At 37.2% G+C, this 23,499-nt stretch overlaps 1 protein-coding gene and 1 pseudogene across 1 annotated transcript in view; one reads left to right on the plus strand and one right to left on the minus strand.

Annotated features, from left to right (window-relative positions):
* LOC104456128 (protein SIEVE ELEMENT OCCLUSION B) overlaps positions 1-12,163 on the minus strand; it is a 73,519-nt gene extending 61,356 nt beyond the window's left edge. The window contains exons 1-3 of the mRNA XM_039300974.1: positions 11,864-12,163; positions 8,105-8,194; positions 7,531-7,964 (exon numbers count right to left, since the gene is read on the minus strand). Of these exons, the coding sequence (XP_039156908.1) occupies positions 7,531-7,964; positions 8,105-8,194; positions 11,864-12,091 (752 nt within the window). The 5' untranslated portion in view covers positions 12,092-12,163. The remainder of the gene's footprint in view (positions 1-7,530; positions 7,965-8,104; positions 8,195-11,863) is intronic.
* A 157-nt stretch (positions 12,164-12,320) lies between these two features.
* Positions 12,321-23,274, plus strand: LOC120287457 (annotated as a pseudogene).
* Positions 23,275-23,499: the final 225 nt, after the last annotated feature.

Consider the following 23,499-nt stretch of genomic DNA (forward strand, 5'->3'; position numbering starts at 1 on the left):
ATGCTGAACATAGTGTTGCATATAGATTTCTTGTATAAAAAAGTGACGTGCTTGATAATAATACTATAGTTAAGACAAAAAATGCAAAAAAAAAATTGAGCATATTTTCCATTAAGTGTTGATAATATTTCTCTTGCACCTCTTCATAAAAACGTTTTCGAAAATTCAAATGATGAATTGAGAATGAGCAAAAGAATAAGGAAAGAAACTTCTTTTGGGAATGATTTTTATACTTATCTTATTGATAATGATCCTTTGACTTATTCTGAAGCAATATCTTCCTCAGAAAGCAATTTTTGGAAAGAAGCTATAAAAATCGAGATTGATTCCATCTTACAAAATCAAACTTGAAATTAGTTGATTTACCACCGGTGCAAAACCAATCGGTTGTAAATGGATTTTTAAAAGAAAATATAATCTTGATGGTTCTATTGATAAATATAAAGCGAGATTAGTTGCAAAAGGTTTTACTCAAAAATAAAATGTTGATTATTTTGACACTTTTGCTCCAGTTACAAGAATTTTATCAATTCGTATTTTAATTGCTTTGGCTTCTATTTACCAACTTATTATTTACCAAATGGATGTTAAAATAGCTTTTTTAAATGGTGATTTGGAAGAAAAAATTTACATTGTGCAACCTGAGGGCTGTATAACAAAGTTTGTAAACTTGTTAAATCCTTATACGGCTTAAAGCAAGCACTAAAGCAATGGTATGAAAATTTTTCTAGTTAATAATGGTATTTTCTCTATTGCAGTAGATAAATGTGTATACACAAAAACTATTGATGGTGAATCTATAATTATTAGCGTATATGTTGATGACGTGCTTATTTTTTGTACATGTATTGATGTAGTGAATGAAAAAAAATGTTTTTTGACTTCTAAATTCGATATGAAGGATATGGGAGAAGCTAATATTATTTTGGATGTTAGAATCATAAAGAGTGATAGTGGCCTAATGCTTACTCAAGTGCATTATGTGGAGAGGCTACTTAAAAAATATGATCACTTTGATGTCAAACCTGTGAATACTCCTTATGATTCTAATATCTAATTAGTGAAAAATAAAGGAGAAGGTGTGGCTTAGTCTAAGTATGCTCAAATTATTGGAAGTTTGATGCATTTGATGAATTTTACTTGACTCGATATAGCTTATGCTGTATGTAGACTGAGCAGATATACACAAAATCCTAATGATGATCATTAGACTACTTTGAGCAGATTAATGAAATATTTAAGAGGAACCATGAATTATAGTATTTTATATAATGGATTTCCCGCTGTATTAGAAGGATACAGTGATGCTAATGAGACTTCGGATTCAGATGAGACAAAATCCACTAGTGGATATGTGTTCACCCTTGGTGGAGGTGCTGTAACTTGAAAGTCAGCCAAATAAACAAAATTGCTAAATCCACCATGGAGCAAGAGTATATGGCTCTAGAATTGGCTGGCAATGAGGTTGAGTGGTTAAGGAACCTCTTAGCGGATATTCATTTGAGAATGAAATCGACACCTTCTGTGTCTATGCACTGTGATTGCCAAGCGGTAATAGCCATTGCAAATAATAGAACTTTCGATGATAAAAATAGACACATCCGATTGAGACATGATGTAGTAAAGCAGCTACTTAAAGATGGAATTATATCCATCGATTTTGTAAAGTCATAAGTGAATTTGGCCGATCCTTTGAATAAACCTGTGGGAAGAAAATTAATTATGACACATTGAGGGGGAATATGACTTAAGCCCATTAAGGAAAAACAACAGTGATGGTAACCCAACCTATGTGATTGGCGATCTCATGAATTAGGTTCATAACAAATCACTTGTTGTTCTAGTAATGCACTATTAAAAATTATTGTCCATCCTAAGATGAGAATGGTGCAAAACTATAAGGAAAAAAGAGGTTGAGCTTAGCTCTTAATGAAATTTCATTGTCATTATTGGTAGTGTATTAAGCTATAGAATACACTTGATAGAATCACCTATATAAGTGTGGAGTGAGGCCACTCTTATGAGAATTTTTGGCAAAAATCTCTAAAGCACTTATGAATAAACCAAGCACGTGCATGGCGAATTAGTGCAAAATCGTGTTGAACAACAAAATTTGTGGGAGTGCAATGTGATTGATGAAAATTATAATTCACAAAAGAAATTTTTTGTTCATAGAAGTTTCAAACTTCACTAATAATTTCGTGAATTATATTTCATTTTTTCTAGGGCTAGTTCATAGCCTAACAAGCACCAGTTCCGATGCATTACACTCCAATAACCCAACATCATATTAATTTTTTTTTATTATCAAAATATTTTGAAATATGTGGGGGATTGTTAGATATTTCAATAATATTTTGAAATATTTACAATAATAGCTTCGATAAAAGTTATAACCGCATTGAAGATCATCATTATTTTTAACGGTCACATTATAGTTTCTTAGGCTTCGCATGAGAACATTTTTGTTCCTCCAGATTTCTGTTCTTTTGTTCCTCGGAACAAAAAAAAAAGAACAGAAATTTGTTTGGTAACGCCAAATTGTTTTTCTATTCCCCGGAATAGAAAGTTAGCCCGGGAATAGATTTGGAGCATAAACGAGAAACAAAAAAAGTTGATTCTTGTTCCCGGGAACAATTTCTAGAAATAAGCCAATTTTCTTTTTTATTTTTCTTTTATTCCTCTCTCTTGCCAAGGCCACCTCCAACCGCCCGGAGCCACCGCCGCCGCCACCGTCGCCATCGCAACCTACTACCGCCGCCCATTGTCGCGCCGACGCCGGCCGCGCCGCCACCGGCCACCGCCACCGTCACCGCCGCCACCGCCCGTCCCATCACCGTTGCCCGTCGCAACCCGCCACTACTCGTCACCATAGTCGGTCGCAATTGCTCGCCACCGTTGCACGACCACCGACCGCCGCCGAATAGCCCATCAACGACCGTGGGAGGGGCGGCCGATGGGTTGTGCGGCAACAGTTGGCGGTGACGGTCAAGAGCCGGCGGCTGGTGGTTGGCGGTCGGCGATCCGTGAGCAAGAATTAAAAAAACGAATAAATACAAAAAGGAAACTTTTGCGTTACCAAACGCATTTCTATTCTTTTTCTATTCCAAGAGTAGAAATTTTGTATAGTTACCAAACGCATTCTTTTATTAAAAAATTGTTCCCCAAAATAGAAATAGAAAAGAACTAGTTATGAAAAAAAAATTCTTCCCTAGCTAAGAAGTGTTGTCATGCGCGCCCTTAACGGTCATATAACAGCTTTTCAATCGTCTTGTAAGGTTTAATTTAATTCTCAAATAAATCCTTCGTTATTTTACAACGTTTCTTTTAACATCTCTATTTTGTCTAAATATAAAATCTCATAAGACAATCTTAAAAATATATACACTAAATGAAAAAGAGAATATATTCTTTCTTTTGAAATCTTTCCTTTCCTTTTTTTTTTTGCTGGGTTATACACAACGTTGTTTCTGTTCCTTCTAATATTCAGTGCGGAATATAAAAGAATGTATGTTGTATCTTGGGAGGATAGTTGTCAGAAGCTTATCGCACCGAGTTGCGCACTCCGAGAGGCAAAATTATCATTAAGGATAGTTCTTACGCTTGCACGCCTCAAACAAATCTATTTGTTTTCATCAGTTTTTTTCCTACATCACCTGTACTCATTAGAAGTGAGGAAATGTTAGGTTAAAATTTATTACTGATCAATGCTCTTATAAGCAAAATTTATGCCATAATGATGGACGGGAAAATTCATTAAAAATGATGAATTTCACAATCAAAATGCATTTTCTCAAGTTGTTTGAAAATCCGTCTTGTTAATGTTGCATGATGAAGAGAGAAGAATCCTCTTTTTTGACCTTTTTTTTTTCTCTGTCCTCTTCTTTTGCTGTACTTTTTGTCTCGCAAGGGACCCCCTTGGCGTTTTCTCTGTGGAAGATGTCTTCGCGAGTGATGGATATTGCAGGGAGAAAACAAGAAAACTAGCCTTGTTCTATTCGCGCCTGTCTTCAAGAAAAATAGCCGTCCTCCCCAGCGAAGCGTCCTAACATGTTCTTTTTATATGGGAGAAAATTGGGTTTCAAAGAAAAGGACACAACTTTCTACTTTCACTTTGTAAGTATAGTCCAAATATCATCTGCCTTCGTCTCTTTCCTCTTTTCATGTATATCTTCCTTTCGCCAAATACGCTCAGGTCATGAATACATCTTATTATTTAATTCCCTCTACTCTTTTCCTTTTTTTGTCCTCCAATTGACCGAAGCTTTTAATATAATATGTCCCTCCTACTTCTAATTGCAATATCAACATATAAACTTGGGCCGAGCTTGGCCGAAATTAATTTACACGGGCTTATTCTATTTCACTTTTGCTCAAGACCTCCTAGCCTTAATCCAATTAGAATATACTTATATGGGCTTGTTACCATAAAAATGCTCCTAATATTTATGTGTAATTAATCTAATATTTTTGTTTAGGGGTCAATGATCGATCTATAATTTTCTATACAATAAATGCATAAATAAATCATCAAAATTATAGGTGCCAACACCTCTAAACCCATTGCGCACGAGGAGCGCAACAACATTTTACCAACAGGATGACATGAGTTCTTGGAGAAGACTCTCAGTTCAGTTGTGCAATTATCACAATTCAATTTGTCCCTGGTGATCTCCACGTTTCCTTATTTGTGGAGCTGTCACTAAGTTTCCGCGCTCTTCTCGTTTAATCACTTATATTTGCTTCTTTTATGTTGTTATTCGATCCCTCAATGATTCTTTGTCTCAGTCCAATCAAAGAGTAATCTTGTTGTTTATGTCAACGACATAATTCGTATATAGTTCCTTTGGGTCGTTCTCTCGCTACATGTATAGGCTGCTACAAGCCTACAAGTATCAATTAGATATTGCGTCTGGAAAATCCTCACCTATTTATTCTCTCTATCTCCAATTTCTTTTTTGGTGATTTCTTGCCGAAGCCAACTGCTCTAAGGGCTGATAGTCTGTGACTCTAAAAATTTAAGGTGTTCAATGAAAGCATGGTCAATTACTCAAATATTAAGTTGCTCATCAATTCACTAAGTTGCTTTTGGACGGTACATTGTCATTCTGTAGATGCAGAAGAATGAGAAAGAGGACCAAAGCAAATTTTAGAGCGAAAAACTACGTGCTCAAACGAAGTACTTGTACATGCCAACTTAGATAATGGTTGCCCTAAACGTGGGCAACTCACAAACTCAAGGACTCAGCAAACAGTCCTCTTATTTCATGTCCTGGCCTAATAGAGTTCTCGCATAGCTCCTTTATTGGGGACATGGACCAGCAGAGAGATGCATAGGTTGCCTAATGTGCGCCATGGCAACACTCAAACTTGACAAAGTTCTTCATCATGCGGGGACAAATTGGACACTTCACGTCCTCCGGGATGTAGCCCACCATGTTCGGGATGTAGAAGTGGTGGCACCTGGAAGAACGTAGACCCGCTCGCGGTGCTCCTTGAAGGCTGCATCGAACGTCATCTCATTCCTTTTGACCGGCCCCTTCCAATTGGTCTCGTACTGGGACAAGACCTTGGTGACGTCAACAATCGAGTCGTTGATCACGACCCGCGAACCCCTAGTGAGGACCGCGAACCCACCGTCCTTCTTGAAGTTGGTGTAGAGGCTGAGGACGTCCTGCATGAGCGGTTCGTGCACATCCGCTTTGGTTTGCAGTTTTGACAGCATAAGGCTCTCGAGGCGGCTCCAGAAAAGCTGATTTTTGGTGACATTGTAGGCGGCGATGGGAACACGATCTTCGATGATCTTCTTCACTGGCTCCTCAATTTCGTGGATTGCCTTGTTGTCTTCAGCTCCATAAAGGAGGATGTACTTCTGAGACTTGATCTGATCAATGATAATCAATCGGATCAATAATCAATGAAAAAAGTTCTTACGGATCAGTCCTCATATCTCTACAATACAAAGCAAACGATCATCCTCTAATTTCAAGTTTTCCACAAAATTTCGGCAAAGCCTACCTCTAACTTAAGATGGGTAGTATACGTTAGCAGAAATAAGATACTGTGAAATGGTCTGCTTAGTTCTCATATTTTATTGCATAAATCTTTCAATTGATTCTAAATTTACATTAAAATCTCCAACCCTCCATAAATTAATTAAATTCGCTTAATTAATTAAGTTAGAGCACAGTTTTTCTTCGTTAAGCGAATGGGTAAAAGGAAAGTGAAAAAGAATTAAAAACATAGAACTTCTTACAGCTTCATTTATCTTAGGAATGACCATGTCAGTCAACAAGAGCTGAAACCAGCTGATACCAGGCTTGCTCAATAAGGTTTTTTCCACTGATTCACTGAAAGGGAAAGCATCCCATCCCCAGAGCCTAATCATGCTCGTGGCATTTTGTGTGAGACCCTTCCTTGGGGATCCAACACAGTCACGATGGTCTCTTGCCTATAGTGCCACTTCTCCTTGATGATCTTGATGGCCACCTTGTTGATAAGTGTCGGGTAGTGCACTGAGTACCACAGCATTTGCGACTGTAGATTCTTGAACTGGTTGTTTACGTCCTCGCCTTCTTGCTCGATGATCGGGACCCACACGATCTCATAGCGCTCCTCATGGAACTTGCTCTCGCTGTAGATCTTGATGAGGATGGAAAGGTCGTAAGAGGTCAATTTTAGATCAGAAATCAGCAGCATCACATTCTTCCTCCGCAGGGACTCGACCTTATCCTGTGTGTCGTGGAACAATGAACAAGGATCAACATTTCACTCCTTTGGCCGCTAACACTAAAGCCGACAAGACAAATTTACACAAGGGCCAAAGCTAGGTATATAAGTGCCACCTAGGTGAGAACAAATGTTATGTTTTGATTTCAGCAAATCAGTTGAAAAGGAAATATTTGACAAGGACGAGTTTACGACCATAGCATCATTGTGGTACTCAACTAAGAACATAAAGTTTGACCAAAAATTAAAAAAAAAAAAAAAAAACATATAAGTGTTGTGGAATTAGAGAGTTAGAAGATAGAACCGTGGTCTTCTTTGAGCCAATGTAGAGTGGCTGAGGATCGTCCTTGGTGTAAACCAAGGCCTTGATGAGCTCCACATTATCAGTAGGGGCATTAAATAGTCGCTGCAACCTCTGATATTCTCTAATTTCCTCTACATTCAAATTGAAACTAATGAGAACCTTAGTCTAATATTCAAAGCATGAATATCACAAATCGAAGAAATTAACTATTACCCTTTTTTTTTGCTTGTAATCTTCGTAATGTCTCTTGATAGTGTGGTGGATCATGTTCACTTTCCGAGCAAAGGTCGGGAGATCTTTTCCCTTGTAGCTGAAAATAACAGGAGCCCTCTTTAAGAGAAAGTGAAAAAGAATGCTCTCCTTTAAAATTCGAGTCTATGGAAATGTTTTTAGATGATTCATTACATGTTTTCATAAAGAAATAAAATAAAAGCTGTAAAACATGTTTCTTTTTTCCCAAAAGAGATGCTAAAGAGGGGATCGTTAGTGACTCGTACTCATCGACGAGGCTGATGAGGCTGGTGAACTGAATCGAGCAAGCGAGGACACTGATGATGATCTGATAAACGCTGCTTGGGATGTCGATTGTTGTGGACAGCTCAGGAACATCTTTGCTGTCGTGCTCGAACTCCACGATGCACTCAGTCATGCTCAATGTGGTCTTGATCATTTCATTCAGAACTCCATACACTTGGATCTTTTGCACGTCTGACGGCTTGATGATTGCAGGTAACCCCTTCAGTATGGCCAGCGATTCCGCGAGCTTGTCCGATGGTTGGATCTGAGAGAGTCGCCAAAAATCGCCATAGAATAGAGCAAGCGACGAAAGGGTAATCACAGCCTTATTGACCCAGGAGTAGCTCGATAGCTCGTGAAAGATCGAGTTCATCGTTTCACGCACATTTTTGGTGTCCAGTGCCTTGCATGTGATCTGATAACATGATGATAATGATGATGATGTCACTACATGGGATTAGTTATTACCAAGCTCTAAACAGTAAAAGTAGCCAAAACAAAAGCCATTCTTCACATAAACGAAAATAAAATATTGGAAGGGACATAACAACATACCTCACAAGCCACTTCGCTGATTGCTGCTAGGGGTGGATTGAAGCCCTCTTTTGGTGGCTTGAATGCAGGGCTTCCAGATCCTTGAGTGCCCTGCAGCTTATGCATATGTAAGACTAATTGCTGGAGAGAGGGAGGCACTAATTAAACGATATGATGAGAAAAAAATTCTTGCTTTTTAACTGTTAAACTAAGGAATCCACAGTTATTCCATTGAAATTACGTATAGATATATGATCATAATTTATAACTAAAAATTGTCATTTTTATTCAAAAATTCACTAGTGATGAAAGTATATCCTAAGATGCGGTTGTTTCGCAAAAAAAAAAAAATTAAATTCTTTAAGAATGATTTATACACAATCATTTTTGTTGATAATAAAAATAGTTTTATTTGATTTACTTTTACAAGTGTTGTAAATTCTTAATTTTTGAAAAATGCTTATTAAATCAAACTAAAAAAGAGCGTTCAAAAGGTAAATCTATAAGAATTACTGTCAAAATCCTCAGAATCAGAGAAAAAATGAACCCTTAATAAAATACATATATAATCAATTAAATAAATAACAACTTATGATGAGTTCGATCTAATTTCCTATGTCATATTGATTATTGTGTCATTGACTTAAGGATGAATAGATTTCTCGTGATTATTCTTACCTTTTACCCAAAAAAAAAAAAAAGATAGGGTTAATACTCCGAAAAACCCCAAACCTGCATACACATGTGACAAATTTACGAAAATCTATTTTTTTTTTACCAAGAAAAACTCCAAACTAAGTATGCCTATGACAAATTTATCCCAAACTAATTTATTCAACCATAAAAAACCCCAAATTGGCAAATTTGAGACAAATATACCCTCCGCTAAATTAGATTAGTATTACAAAAATCAAAAAAAAATTAAATTGTGACAAATACAGCGTAAAATCACGAATTGATATATCAGTCAATTGTCATGTGTCATTTAACTTAGTAATTTAACTATAATATTTAACAAAAATTAACAGAGGGTAAATTTGTCACAAGTGTATCAGTTTGGGGTAAATTTGTCAAAGGTATACCAGTTTAGGATTTCTGGTGATCAAAAAAATAGTTTATGGTAAATTTGTTATAGCTATACTAATTTGGCGTTTTTCAGAGTATTAACCCTTTTTATTATTATATATAAGTGCAACCAAATCGTCAAACCTATTAAATTCTTATTTGATCAAATTTGTGCTTAGATGCAAAGTGGAATAAGCACAAGAAAATTGTAATAAAAGCTATAATTCTAACCTCTATCTAGAAAGGTTGAGGACTAAATGAGAATGACGTGCTATTTAGTGCTGACCTAGATACGAGACAAGTGCAAAAAAAAAAGCAAAGAAGAAATGCTTTGGTGCACGAAATTCATAAAACCACTCAATATGCAGCAACCTTTGCCTCTCACATACCCTGGTTAGTGGGGGGAAAAATATTTAACTATGAACGAGGGATATGAGGTGTGCGGGTGCTGACATGTTGAAATCAGGATTGTAGTCTAAATTTAAACTAACCTTATTATTAAACCAACCAACAAAGAAAAATTGTTACTAGTAGTTTATTAAGCACTCAGTAAGTGTCATTTAGCTTGTGTTCAACTTGATTAAGATAGTCCACGTATCAGGATTGTACTTGATTTGAAGGTGCTCTTCTCATCGTACAAAAAGATATCGACCATTCACATGAGTAAGTGGATGACCGAAAAAAAAAAAATGGTTAATACCCTGAAAAACCACAAACTGGTACACCCATGACAAATTTACCAAAAACTATTTTTTATCATAAAAACCCCAAACCTGATATACCTTTGACAAATTTACCCGATCGACCATAAAAAATCATAAACTTGTATATTTATAATAAATTTATCCCAAACTAATTTATTCGACCGAAAAAAATCCCAAACTAGTAAATTTGTAACAAATATACTCTCCGCTAAATTGGATTAATATCACAAAAATTACAAAAATTGTAAAATTTGACAAACGGAGTGTAAAATCCCAAATTAGTATATTAGTCAACTGTCACGTGTCATTTAACTTAATAATTTGATAATAATATTTAACGAAAATTAACATAAAGTAAATTTGTCACAAGTGTATAAGTTTGAAGTAAATTGGTAAAAGGTATACCAATTTAGGTTTTTGGTGATTAAAAAATATTTTGAGACAAATTTATAATAAATGTATCAATTTATGATTTTTCAGGATATTAACCTAAAAGATATTCTCATGATTAGATAGATGGATACGAGCCCCCACAAAAGTTGACTGCCATTGCCGGCGGGTTGCTTAATGATTTGGAAAAGTAAACTTTCTGGCGCATATTAATTAATTTACCTGTCGAAGCTTCTCTAACAATTCGCCCTTTTGCGAAACATGAAAATTCGATCTATATCTAGAGGGACAACAATTGGTAGCTGTCATTTCATTTGACCCATCAACACTTCTACTTATCAAGAAAGGACTCGCCGTAGTCAAAACCTATTAATTAATTCTGCCCGGATGCAATTTTCAGATCCCTTGCTTTATCTTTCTTGTTTGTCGTCGGCCATGTCAAAAGATAAAAAAAGCAAGTGGAAAAGGGTGAAGCGGGGTGGACAGCCAATGTGCTTGTCCAATAGCTCAATAATGCATGTCGTTGCCGTGCGTGGATAATGCTGTTATCAGATCGATTGCTTTGCTTTATCTCTTCTTTTTTCACCTTGGCCATGTCATAACAGAAGAAAGTAAAAAAAGTAGGCATGAGAGAGACAGAGAGATATGTCACGTCAGTCCCTTCTGTGTTTGGTATATTGCATGGCCTTCATCATAATTGTACGTGGCGGTGACTGTTCTAGTTAAATATATGATCCCCAGACCAAAAGTTCTAGGTCCATTAATGTTGTAGAATTTGAGCTACTCGTTTGGCCTTAGTAAAGCAGGAATGGATAAAGATGTAATGAAATTTCTAGTATCTAATAAAGTCGGTGGTAAATGTCGAATATTGATGTATGTTATCCACCGTGCCGGCAACCTATGGACTAAGGCGACGACGGTCACAACCACCACAAACAACTGGAAGTGTTAGGTCTCTCCTTCCTTATCATCACCGTCATTGAGGGAAGGAGCTGTAGCCGCACATAAGCTTTGGCCTGGCGGCGCTCATCCCAAGCCCTCGATCTTAGATCCAAGGTTTGGTCAACCTCAAATTTGAGATCTAAGGCTCGAATGTGTCGGCTGAGCTCGAGCTCAACGACGGTGATGACGACCACGGCCTACCAAGTGGAAATCCGAGGTGACAGGTTGCCAGCCAAGAGACAATGAGCCGGTGGTGATTGGTTGCGGCGGTGGTTGAGGACGGAGGTGATGACTACCGGGTGTTGTGGTGGTAGTCCTTGGGCAGTGGTCAACGATTTTATGTGGAGGTGGCCACGGCGACAAGACTCCGTAGCCTTGGTTATGCAATATCCGAACATATTCACATTATACCTCACCCTCTAGGTGAGAATTCTTTTTATCCAGATTTTTACATTACCTCAAATGTCGGATTAAATAAAAATTATCTGACCTAGAGTTATATTCGGCCAATCAAATGCAGTCTTCAGGTTTATTTGCGAAAGATGGTTTAATTCACTATGGTTTACACCATAAACGCGCATTTTGATAGATTACTAAGCTTAGTAAAACCATTTAATACTGTATCTCTCGCACGCACCCACAAATACACAAAATGTATGGTATTATCACAATTTTTTACCTTAGGGTTGACGACGGAGTCGGCGATCGCAGCAGTTCCACGGAGGGTGTTGTCGACGAGAAGGAAGAGAGACTGGACATCGACGTCTCCTTCGTCTGGAGCGTGAGTGTCCACCATCTCCTTCATGAACTTCTCGTCGTCGAAAATGGCAAGCAGGCTGTTCAACATGCTCTGGTCAACCTTGCTTCTCTCCCTCCGGAGAATCTGGCTGACGGTCTTGCTCGCCATTATCTCGAATCTCAAAGAGAGAGAGAGAGAGCAAGAGAAAAGAGAGGCTAGGCTTTTGAGTGTTTAGAGAGAGCAAAACTAGAGGAAGAGAGTGTGCAGGCGGTGTGGTGTGGTGAGGGCAGGCTAGCTCTATTTATAGCCGTGGATGCAAGGAAAGAGACTGGAGATAGAAAAGATTATGTTTTAAAAAATGTTTTTAGGCGAACGAAAAACTATCCAGTATGAACAGATGCCCAAGCATTACTACGAGAGCGGCACACTTGTTACAGAATATTATTTGAACAATAAAGTCCCGATGGACGAGCTCGTCACTACAATCCTAACAAGGTGCGAGTGTACATAAAGTCAAGCGTTGAACTTAGTACTGCCTTAGATGAACCAAGGACTTTTGAGATTGGGATGAGTTCCATATTCAAAATTGGAACCATTTCTTCATGTCTGTTGGAATTAATTTCGTACGACTTGACCAATCGCATGAACAACACAAGTATCCAATTGTGAAGTAATTCTTTTATAGGTTAATGCCACAAAAATTCAAAATTGGTATATATGCAATAAATTTACTAAAACTAATTTTTTAAAGATAATGATTAACTAATGGTGCTGGCATTTTACAGAGAATGACAGTTAAGTCTTGGCCACAAAAGCGTTTCGTGGGTTCATCCGGTTTCCATTGAAGTTACGTTATTTAAAATAACATATGAAAGATTATTTACTCAAGATTACGCATAATTAAACAAAAAAATCTTACTTAGTTATAGCCAGTCCTCCTGCAAGTTAAAGAAATATTATCCTACTTAATAATTATTGTATTAAAATTCCCAAAGTTTATCTCATCTGTATAATATTAAAATGTGTCTCAATTTACTACTTTCAGGCTTCGGTGAGACTAGCTAGTCTGCAAAAGCAACAACTCAAATGTGAGAAATATGAAATTAGAGCCAGGACATGGAATCAAAGACGAATATGATTGATAGTTTTTATCCAATTTTATTTGAATAATTCTAAGTTTCTATGAATTTTTCCATATTGCATCTTAGAATTAAATTTTACAATATATTTTATCTCGTTCTTTGGTCTATGATTTTTTATTTGCCATTGTGAAGTCCGCCGTGCTGCGCTAGTTGCCTAATTTATGCGATTGATTCGGTCGTGTTTGACTTCGATTCGATGGTTTTTCTCCTAGTGAGGATTTGCGGAAGTGGTTTTCTCTCGATGGAGACGATGCTCTTCAGATACCGTTTCAAGCGTGAGTGCAGAAGCTCAGGTAGAAACTGATCTTTTTGTGCATCACCATACCTTTAGGTGCTGAAGCAGGGAACTGACTAATTGCATCCCATGCTAATTCCTTTCAGAGAGCACTTATGGCTGATTTCAACCTCCCCTACAAGGCAGTTAATACTGCAGAATTTGAGAGTAGGAAAATACCCTTTTACAAGGTTGGATTATGACAAGAGAGAGAGTTAATGAATTGCAAAGTTTTGATACTCCGTTTTCGTGCTCGTATTGCTTGACTGGAAACCTAGTTGAACGAACCCTTATTTGCCATAATGTATTTACTTGCTTGAACCTTCCAGAAAGGCTGTTAAAGTTTTACTGGTCTGTTGTCCTGCAGAGTGTAAAGGATAAATTGGGCCAGGTTGCACGTTCCATTGGTCAGCCTCTGCTAACAGGTGCTATAATTTCGATAAATTACTGTTTGTTAACATTTTTTCCTTGAGTTAAATACTCCAGGCTACAAATCATGTCAGTCATAATGCAGCAATGCCTTCAGAAAAGAATGTCTCCTGGAGAAATCTTTTAGATTTTCTTATTCGCTAAAGGCTTGCCTCATGATGTCCTTGTAAATGCCTGTTCGGTCTCCAGTAAAGTGAGGAATGGCCAAATTCAAAGAGAAAAGCCTGGGTGAATTTGAGGATATTCCATCTCATCTTCTGTAACTCAAGTTCCAGCCCAAGTCATTGATCTGTAGCTATTAATCATGTATAACAGATTTCTTACTTGTTCAAACTCTAATCAAATTTGTTTGACCTTTCTCTGTTGCAGCGGATGCTATATTTTACAAGGTGAGGTTAATCTAACTTCACTTCGTCTATGTTTCTTTCTAATGAAGTTCTGGTTACTTGCGATTTACTCAGTTTGATATCACTACAATATTTTAGTTTAGCTAGATACTTGTTTTGAGATCTTCGATTGAATGTGCTACAAATGATTCATTGAATCAAGTTCTACACATCTATGAAAGGATGAGTGTCTTTATTGAGCATCTTGAGTTTGGTCAGCGAGACCATATTGGCTGCTGTGATTGGCTGCTTTACTTACCTTTGTCTCAACCTGATGAAGGTACCTTTTGAAGATGTTCCAGAACTTGTAGCTGGCCGCAGGGTGTATATTCATCGAGGAATGCTTATGTGGCTATGAATCCAGGTGACACATAATGTCTTCAATTTTTGACATGTCATATCACTGTCAACTCGGTTTGGTTGCTTGATGGCTCTATGATGTTATTTTCTCCTCAGGTGGTCTCGTTTATTGTCACACAGTTCCGTAGTTTTCTGTCAAAGGCGCTCATCCTGACAAACAGGTAATTTCATCCGTCATGGTTAAGCTTGCCATATTTTGGTATCTACTTTAGCCAATCATTAGTCTCAAAGACAACATTAAGGGTAGGTGATGCATAAAACCAAGAAAGAGGTTGCATGTAGCTAGGCATTTATCAGATGCAACAAATTGGCTGCAAAGGCTTTGCATGCTGAGCCTTTCTGTGGTTTTACCCAAAAGAGATGTTTCTATTGATATAATTTTTTTCAACACCATCACTCTCCTATAAAATAATCATCTTGGTACCCTCTAACAAGACGTCCATAAAGATAAAAGCTATCTGAAATCTAAGAGATAGTGCATTTTTTTTACTGAAATAGGAAATGAAAATGATGGAGATTTCATGGTGTGTTTTAATCTCATTCTTTCTGATATTTGGTGAATGACAGTTTCTGTATATTGTTAGATGCTGCTGCCTGCTTGTTACTTGGTAGGAGACATGGTGAAATTGCCTGCTTGCTGACTCTGTCAAATTCTACTTTGCCTGCAGGAAATGGACCTACGTCTATCAAAGAACAAGAGAAAGATCGCTTGACCCCTGTAAGTATTTGCCCAGAAGTAACAATCCTTTACTGAGTAAAAGTAACAATGCTATGTATTTTATGCATGGCCTCAGACCTTTTCACTATTTTTTTTTTTTCATAACATTTAGATTATTTGAAGTTTTGTCAACGAGCTACTTGGGTCCTGATTATTCACAGGTATTTATACCTTTATTTGAACCACCTTCTTTTAATTTTCATTTTAGAATTTCTTATGTGCTGACTTAGACAAAGTGCATTCAGCCAAGGAATCTGCTGAAATATCACTGAAAGATATAGGATCACTTGGCTAAGAGTTCCTTCCCTCTTGTATGCGTCACCTCTATGATAAGGTCCGTGTTATAATTCTAAAGCAAAGCTCTCCACTCTGCTGCTGCGTCACAACTTATTCCCCTGTTCTTTGTCTCCCTTGATTCCTGTTTTTGCTCTAAATTGCAGTTGAAAGAGGACCATCATTTAAAGCATGGAGGGAGGATGCAATTAGGTCTTTTTCTCAAGGTTAATTATACTATGGCGTTTTATGGTTATCTGAAGCTCTGTGTCTTATCATATCTCAATATGTAGAAATGTGGACAGTTGTTGCAATGCATGAAAATCATTTTAAATTTGCTTTAAGAATTAAAGTGGTCAGTTGACATGTTAATTGTTATATCTTGACATTCTATGAATACTTCTATTTTAAATATGTCTTGAGTTTGAGCTCCTAATGGAAAAGTGAACCAAGTAGGTTTCCTGATTAGAGTTGTTTAACTAAAAAGGATTTGCTATTATGAATCCAAATACTATATTTGCGAAAAGTGGTATTTTTCATAAACAGCATCTAAGAGACTTGAATGGTTAAGCCAATGAATATTGTGGTAAGATTTGAGAATTCCTTTGTGAGATTGAGAGATTGTCTTGCAAGGAATTATATGGCTAAACACTATGAGTTATATAATTCGGGCTTGGGAAAAAGTTTAAGTCTTTCAGTATGGTTGTAATCTTGGTTTTACTGCTTAATCTAGAGTGGAATCTTGTGCACTCTCCTCATGGAATAAGTCTCACTGGCCAAATTTGTGTAAATCTAGTGTCCAATTTATTTCCTTGTATTGTTTATTATATCAATCACATGTTCTTTCTCACAACTTTTCTTTTGTTGTATTGGAAAATCTGGTTATAATCGCATGATTTAACATTATTATTAAATGGTCTCCATGGATTATTTTGCCAAATTGCGAGAAAGGATGAATTCATTCCACATTTGATGCAATTAGCAGTTAAATGTAGCAAAATTTCTGCAATTTGTACATGTAAAAAAGAAAAAAAGAAAAGCACTGGCAGATACCGAATATCTGCTAAAGTTAATGTGATTAAGATGATGATTCTGAGATATTTATGTGTAATTGGATGACTGACATGTTTTTTCTAGCCATTAGTCAGTAGTCCTTTTTCCTCTCTCCAAGTTTGTCTGTCTGTATACAGGGAGTTGGCTTGAAGCTGGATGATGCACTTGCATTCTGGAGAGCTGAATTCTCCCAGAAGGTAAGTCGGTTTATTATTTTTCCATCAGACATTAGCTTCTCAAGTGTTCTGGTCATCTGAGATCTTTTTCCTTTAGTACTTATGTTTACAAAGTCCCGTGCAGTGTCATTTTTCTCCCGCTTTCCTCTATTGAAGAAGAAAAGGCTAAGGGTGAAAAGATAAGAAATTATTGGTCATCTGTTAAGCTAATGCCACTTCTCTTCACAGGCGCATGTTGTTATTGGCATGAGAAACTGCTATACATGCTTCTTATAGGGATCATGCCTTTTATGAGATTAGATGTGTGCTAATAACTAGATAAAGGTGCACTGGTATACTGCAAGGTATTTTGTCATGCAAGCGGACATTTGAGCATGTGTGCACACTAGTTTGCATTTAATTTGAATTAAAAAAAGAATGGTCTAAAGTGTAGCATATATGTGGTTCACTATGGCCATTGTTTATGGCAAGTGGAAAAGGATATATTGATATTCTTCAGATTTTTAACTGTTAAATAACCAATTTGGGAATTCTCTATTGTTCGCCGACATGAACCATGTTAACTCTGAGGTCTTCGTGGAAGTTGTAAGCACATTTTAGAGGTTGATAACCACCCGTAGCATCACTTTGCATACATAGATTGGTGTGTGTGGGTCCTCCGTACATGTTGAGTTTGTGTCTCTATTTTGCCAGTGTGCATAGGCATGTGTGTGTGTCGGTCCTTTATATGTACGTTGCGAGCATGATGCTGCTGTTCAGATGTACTTGCAGAAGGTATGGTGACTTGTATCACATGCAATATTTTTTTTTTAGGATTCTAGTTAATGAAGAAAGTTGTCATTTTGTTGGAAAGTGACTAGGATTAATTGTTGCTCGTGCGTTGTTAGTGTAATTTTAATGCTTTGATCTTCATGAATGTGTATTCTTGGTTCAAGAGGAAATTGGGATTAAAGGAGAGTCATATGATTGTTATAAATCCATCTATCTCTCTGTCTTCTCTCTCTCTCTCTCTCTCTCTCTCTCTCTCTGTGATGATGATGATGAGGTGCATCTACATAGTATTGTAAGCCTTAGAATCCCCAATAACTCATGGACCTTTAAGACACCAGCCGAAGCGAAAGTGGGCGGCCCAAATGCAAGATCGAAGGCATGGGTAATGAAACCTGTTTCATGTATCCAATCCATGCAGACATCCATTCTTTAATAAGCCAACATTATAGGGTTGCCATATTGCTTGCTCTTAGAATTACCTCACTCCTTAGCAATACTTAAATTGAAACATATCCTACTTTGGACCTCAAAGATTTGTAAGTACTGAATTCAGTACAATACTCTTCTTCATGGACTTGCGGCTTGCCATGCCACAGATTCATTTTGAGTTGTTTTTGTTCTTATTTTGGTTGATCCACTGATGGTCATAGAGGTATTGCTTTACTTACGGAGATCTTGCAACTAATTTGACCCCATAAGCTCTTTTTAATGAGCGAAAGGCACTGGAGGTGTTTCTGACTAGTTAGGCATTAATACCAATTTTAATCCAAATTAATTCAATTGAAAAAACCACCTCAAAGCAGCCTTTTTTCTTGGGACCACTGGGTTCACAATTAAGCATTGATATAAATGGTTTGTAATTGAGTAGAGACTTGGCTTTATGTTTTCTGTGGTGCATTGTTCTCAGTATTTATGCATTAGTTGTGGGCAGCTAAAATATTGCAGCTTTTAGTTATGATGGATTATTTTCTTGTAGGTTGGCGCTGAAAGGTTTGAAAAAGAGTATGCTTATAACATACGACACAATTATGGAAGAGAAGGGAAAAGAACAGTAAGCATTCTTTATTTTTCCCTCACCTTCCTTGCAAAAATGGCAGTGACCTATTTGATAACCATTTACAAGATGTTGTACTTGTCATTCTTTTCTGGGAGTTGCCACAACAATGCGACAAATTGCATTGTGAAACCAAAATTCTCTTTGCATATCCTAGCTTCTGTGAATTTAATACATCATTATCTTTTTTTCTTATTGTTATTGTAGGATTACACACCGTTTTCTTGTCAAAGGTCATTTCATCAACTCCTGGTGTTGGGGATCATCATGGGTGTCCTTTCCGACATTTCAGGTTCAATTCAAGTGCTAATGATATTTCATAAAGCATTTGTGAAGGCAAAACAATTTAACTGCCAACCTCTATGTGTAAGGTTATGTATATGTCAATTTATAAACAAGGCCAAGGAGCAAGGAGAAGAAACACTGATTTTTCTGGAGTCACATCATTTTAGGCCATGGAATTAGTGCCTACCACCTGATAGTCCTAATCACTATTTTAAAGTTCACCAAATAGCATCACAGTTCTCTGTTTCTCAAGGAATTTCTTCGAAGTCCTTGCCTACTCTTCATCTTGTGAAACATCGATGTGGCCTCAAAGATGGTAGTAGAGACATTTTTGGTCTCTCATTTGACCATGCTTGGGAACCTTCTGTTATTCTGAATATTGGATGGCAAATCCTACATAACTTGAAAACCTTGCTGAAATGTGGTAATAATCTGTTAGGTGCCTATGGCGTATATTTTGTATTCATTGGAAGAATAATCTGGATGTTTTTTGTTTAGGTAACAACAAGGTGATAATTGAATTATTTGGCCTCGCTCATGATGCAAGTTGTTCTTTTCCTCCTCAACTCTTGCAAGGAGGAGAGGGTATTGACTGGGCATGTTACATGTTCCTGACCTCCAGGATTAGGATTGCAGTCTCATTGTTTGTACAATTGATCTTGACTACTGATGATTAAATTTCCTTATGCCTAGGAACAGACTACATAGTAACAACCATGTCATATGATAGTGATGTTTACATCAGTTGAACAAACATGTGAACTGCCTGACTGGATCAACTCCAATGATTCTAAGTTGTAGAGGCATCTAGAAAGCTGTCATACTGGAGCTCCACATTTTGTTTGTGCTGATGCTCTAATAATGGATAAGAATTACTGGCTTGTCTATCCAATTGCTGTATTAATGTCTACTTGCTTGATCCAATTTTGAGTTAGATGAAGAGATGCGTGTAGTAACAAGGAACATCTTGGCTGCTCCAGTGCATGTGAGCCCAACTCATATTCCCTGTCGTATAAGGTGGGCCCCTTGTGGGACCTAACAGCTCTAAAGTGGCATGAGTTTGGCTCACCTGCACTAGGTGCAGCAAAGACTTGCTCTGACTACCAGATCACATATACAATTCTTCTTATTTCTATAACTTAAGAATTTGTCTCCGGTCCTTAATTGAAGTTTTATATGCTTGTATGGATTTTAATCTGTAGTTAACCTCAAAGATTACTTATCATATGCTTTTAAACCAACACTATTGCATCCATCTTTATGGTAATATCTATAGAGCAACATCTGACTCCATTTACGACATTATGCTGCTTCTGAAACATAACACAGAGTATTTGTACTGAACCATACATATTGATCTTGGTTCATCAATTGTATGTGACAGTGAAGAAAATCTAAGGGCTGCTCTTGGTGGAATGGGAGTAGGTAATCGAGGAATGGATGACATAATTGACAAAGTGCGAAACCGACATTATCAGGTCTGAGAACACACCCCATAACTTGCTTTTAGTGCTTGTTTATTTCCCTTTACCGTCAAAGTGTTGCTCATGAATGTTCTTTTCCCATGAATTCAGGTGGCGTGTACATTAACATTTGAAGCTGTTCATGGATCATCATGTGATGCTGGCATCAACCATCCCAATCAGTACTTTATTGACAGCCAAAAGATTCTGCAGTCTAAGGTGAGTTCACTTGATAAACTACTTAACGCTGTTGGGTAAGGAATTTAGCATTTAAATAACGTCTAAGTTTTGTAAACTTGAAGTGATAGACAAATGAAGGCATGAGATTTGAAGGCCAGGTTTGGCCATATGTTATTATAAAATCTCAATATGTTTTGAGCACTTTATCAACTCCGGTGGAGCACATGCTTTTGGATGGTTGGCATGTTATCAGGTTAGATTGGCACAAAGATGCGCATAATATGTAGGTCCCTAATTTGAGGCACCTCAATCAAAGCCTATTCATTTTGATCATAGTAGCTTTAGGGCACACAATATGCAAATATATATAACTTAAATACAATATATGCAAGTCCTTTTTTTCAGCAGTAGCTAAATTGAGACAATTTGCCAGGGTAAAATTGTGGCTCGGTTGAAGCCTAATGCAACTGTCAGGTGTATGTCCATGTAGACACTTGCTCTTAGGAATACTAAGTTGGGAATGAGTGTGAAGTTTGAACTTATATGTCAAATAACAAATCCTTCTGACTCCACATCAGACTTGAGTTCTCAGTAACCCACAGCACAATTGTTGTTCCCTTTGCTTTACCAATCGCTGTCACATTTACATCCTAGGCTGTGTGGTTCCACGGCACATGGGATACGTGCTAATGGCAATCACACTCCGAAGTCAAGGTGCATATTACATCTGTAGTCCTCGTAATTTGCACACAAGGATCAATGATTTTAACAGCGGTTCACCGCTCAAATTTAGTTGACATGTAAGCCTTCCACAAAACTAGTAGTCCTTTTGAAAAAGGGTCTTTCATTCATGAATCATATTAGTACACTTAGCTGTATATAAAAGCCTCCATTAGAAAAAAAGAAGATCCTGGACATCAAAAGGTTAGAGGTTGCTAAGTTAGTCCCCACTAATTGACTTCTTGTGAGAGCTGATTAGCAGCTCTTACAATGCACGTCCTTCAAGGATGTTGAAGACAATAATCTCACTTGCAAATATATCAATCTGTAGTAAGCTTTGAAGGTCGTAGACATCAGTGACAACCTCCCATGGGGAGTAGAGTTATTGTCTGCTAGTTATTTTGCTGATTGTTAAACAACCATCCAAAGACCATTGGTGACATTGTGCTGCTCGTGCTTCTGCCATCAATGGTGCACAGGAGTTTGATGCTTCAGGAGTTCTTAAGGGCTGATATCTTGGCTCTTTCCTCTCCTTTAGCAATCCCTTTGTATTATTGCGTGTGATGTAGGTTGATGGTTCTCGAATCATTCACCATTGGGCTGGGGCTTGGCTTGTCAATCTAAAGAATGAGTCTCAATTGACCAGTAGTATTAATCATCATCTTTAGTCACATGATAAATGAGATGGTCATTTAAGCCTCAGGTGTAAACCTTGCTCTATGCAGTAATGCAACTTGCCTGTCCATGTTTAATTTGGTCATACATCTCAGCCTAAATGATTTCCTTGCTTAATTTGCATCAGTTTAAGAAACTGGCTATTTGCTTTTTTTTTTTTTTTTTTTGGTTCTAATTACACTTACAACTGAATTGAGATGACTTACCCTTTTTAAATGTACAGAACCAGCCCACCACGTAAAGCAGTAGAATCTTTGAAAGTCACTAAGATCTGATCATGTTGCCTCATTCCCAGGTTTGAATATTTCTTGTTCTTTATTTCCTTTCCGCAACTAGCTAGCAATTCTCTCATTCTCAATTGTTTATAATAATAGTATATAAGTTGAGGACCTGCGACTTTAAGTTCCTAGCTTATGCATGCCGAACATGAGTTTGCCAGTTTTTTCTTTTCTGTGTAGGATTAGTAGCTTCTTTAGGTTCTTCTTATATCTACTACCGTTGCTGTGTGAGATTCTTTGTCCGTCAATTTTGCATCTACCAGGATCTTCATTTGGAAACACTGCTTTCTTTTTTCAATATTAATCCATCAGTTGGAATTACCATTCACATTAAAATCATACTGTTAACTGGACATTTACTTTTCTGTGTGCTCCGTGAGATCTGGGAAACACCTAATGGTACCTAGTAGCAAATCTGAATTCAAGGGACTCTGTCTTGAAAAGCCTTCTTGACAATTGCCAATATATGTGGGATCCTTTTCTTAACCATACAATTTGTCATACAGCCTTGTTTGTTATGGACTTTTGCATCTAGCGAAAGGACAGTTAGATGTTGGGATCAAAAGCATTTATAAAATTTTGTGTTGAGTTTAGTTGGCTTGAGTTGGATAAGCATGGACTGTATCTGCAAATACTAGCAATGAGCGATTAGAGTCTACCAATTTCTCCAGGATGTTAGACTAAATTGCTTTTCGTTTAGAACAACTCTAAAAAGGATGTGGAGATTTTCCCCCATTTGTACTATGTGGTAGCCATGGATTCTAGCAGAGAACCTAGGAAGAGTGCATATCCTTATTTTGATAGTTTCCTATAGATTTTTTCCTGTAAATAGTTAGTTTATTTCAAACTTTCCAAGAGATGGAAATTAGATGTTGGGCATGAGGAAGCACCTTTGGTTTGGGCACTGTAGTTGAGGTTTGGATTTAGTTCACCGATATTACTGTGTGTTTTGTTTTGACCATCTTTTCATTTGTTTTATCTATAAGCTGTACAACTTTTGCAAGTTCTGTTATGTTGATCAAAATAAAAAAGATGCTCATGAAGGAAATTTGTTGCCAAACTGTTAGCTGAAGATCTGTCACGTTTTCCTTTCAGTGTAACTCCCAGCTTCCTGAGGTCACAATCATTGAGTTGTTCATGATTCCAAGGAAATGCATTCTGTTGTAAATTCTCGACATTGACCTGTCCTACTAAAATCAAATTATATACATATAAGATCTGGTGTATTTATTTATCCAGTCAGGTTAGTCTTCAGTGCAATTATAGTCCATCATACAGCAAAGCCAGTGAAAACCCTGGATAAGTTGGGAATTTCTGTGCTATTTTGTTTTAAAATATC

The sequence above is a fragment of the Eucalyptus grandis genome, chromosome 8, assembly GCF_016545825.1.
Source record: "Eucalyptus grandis isolate ANBG69807.140 chromosome 8, ASM1654582v1, whole genome shotgun sequence".
NCBI classification, from domain to species: Eukaryota; Viridiplantae; Streptophyta; class Magnoliopsida; order Myrtales; family Myrtaceae; genus Eucalyptus; species Eucalyptus grandis.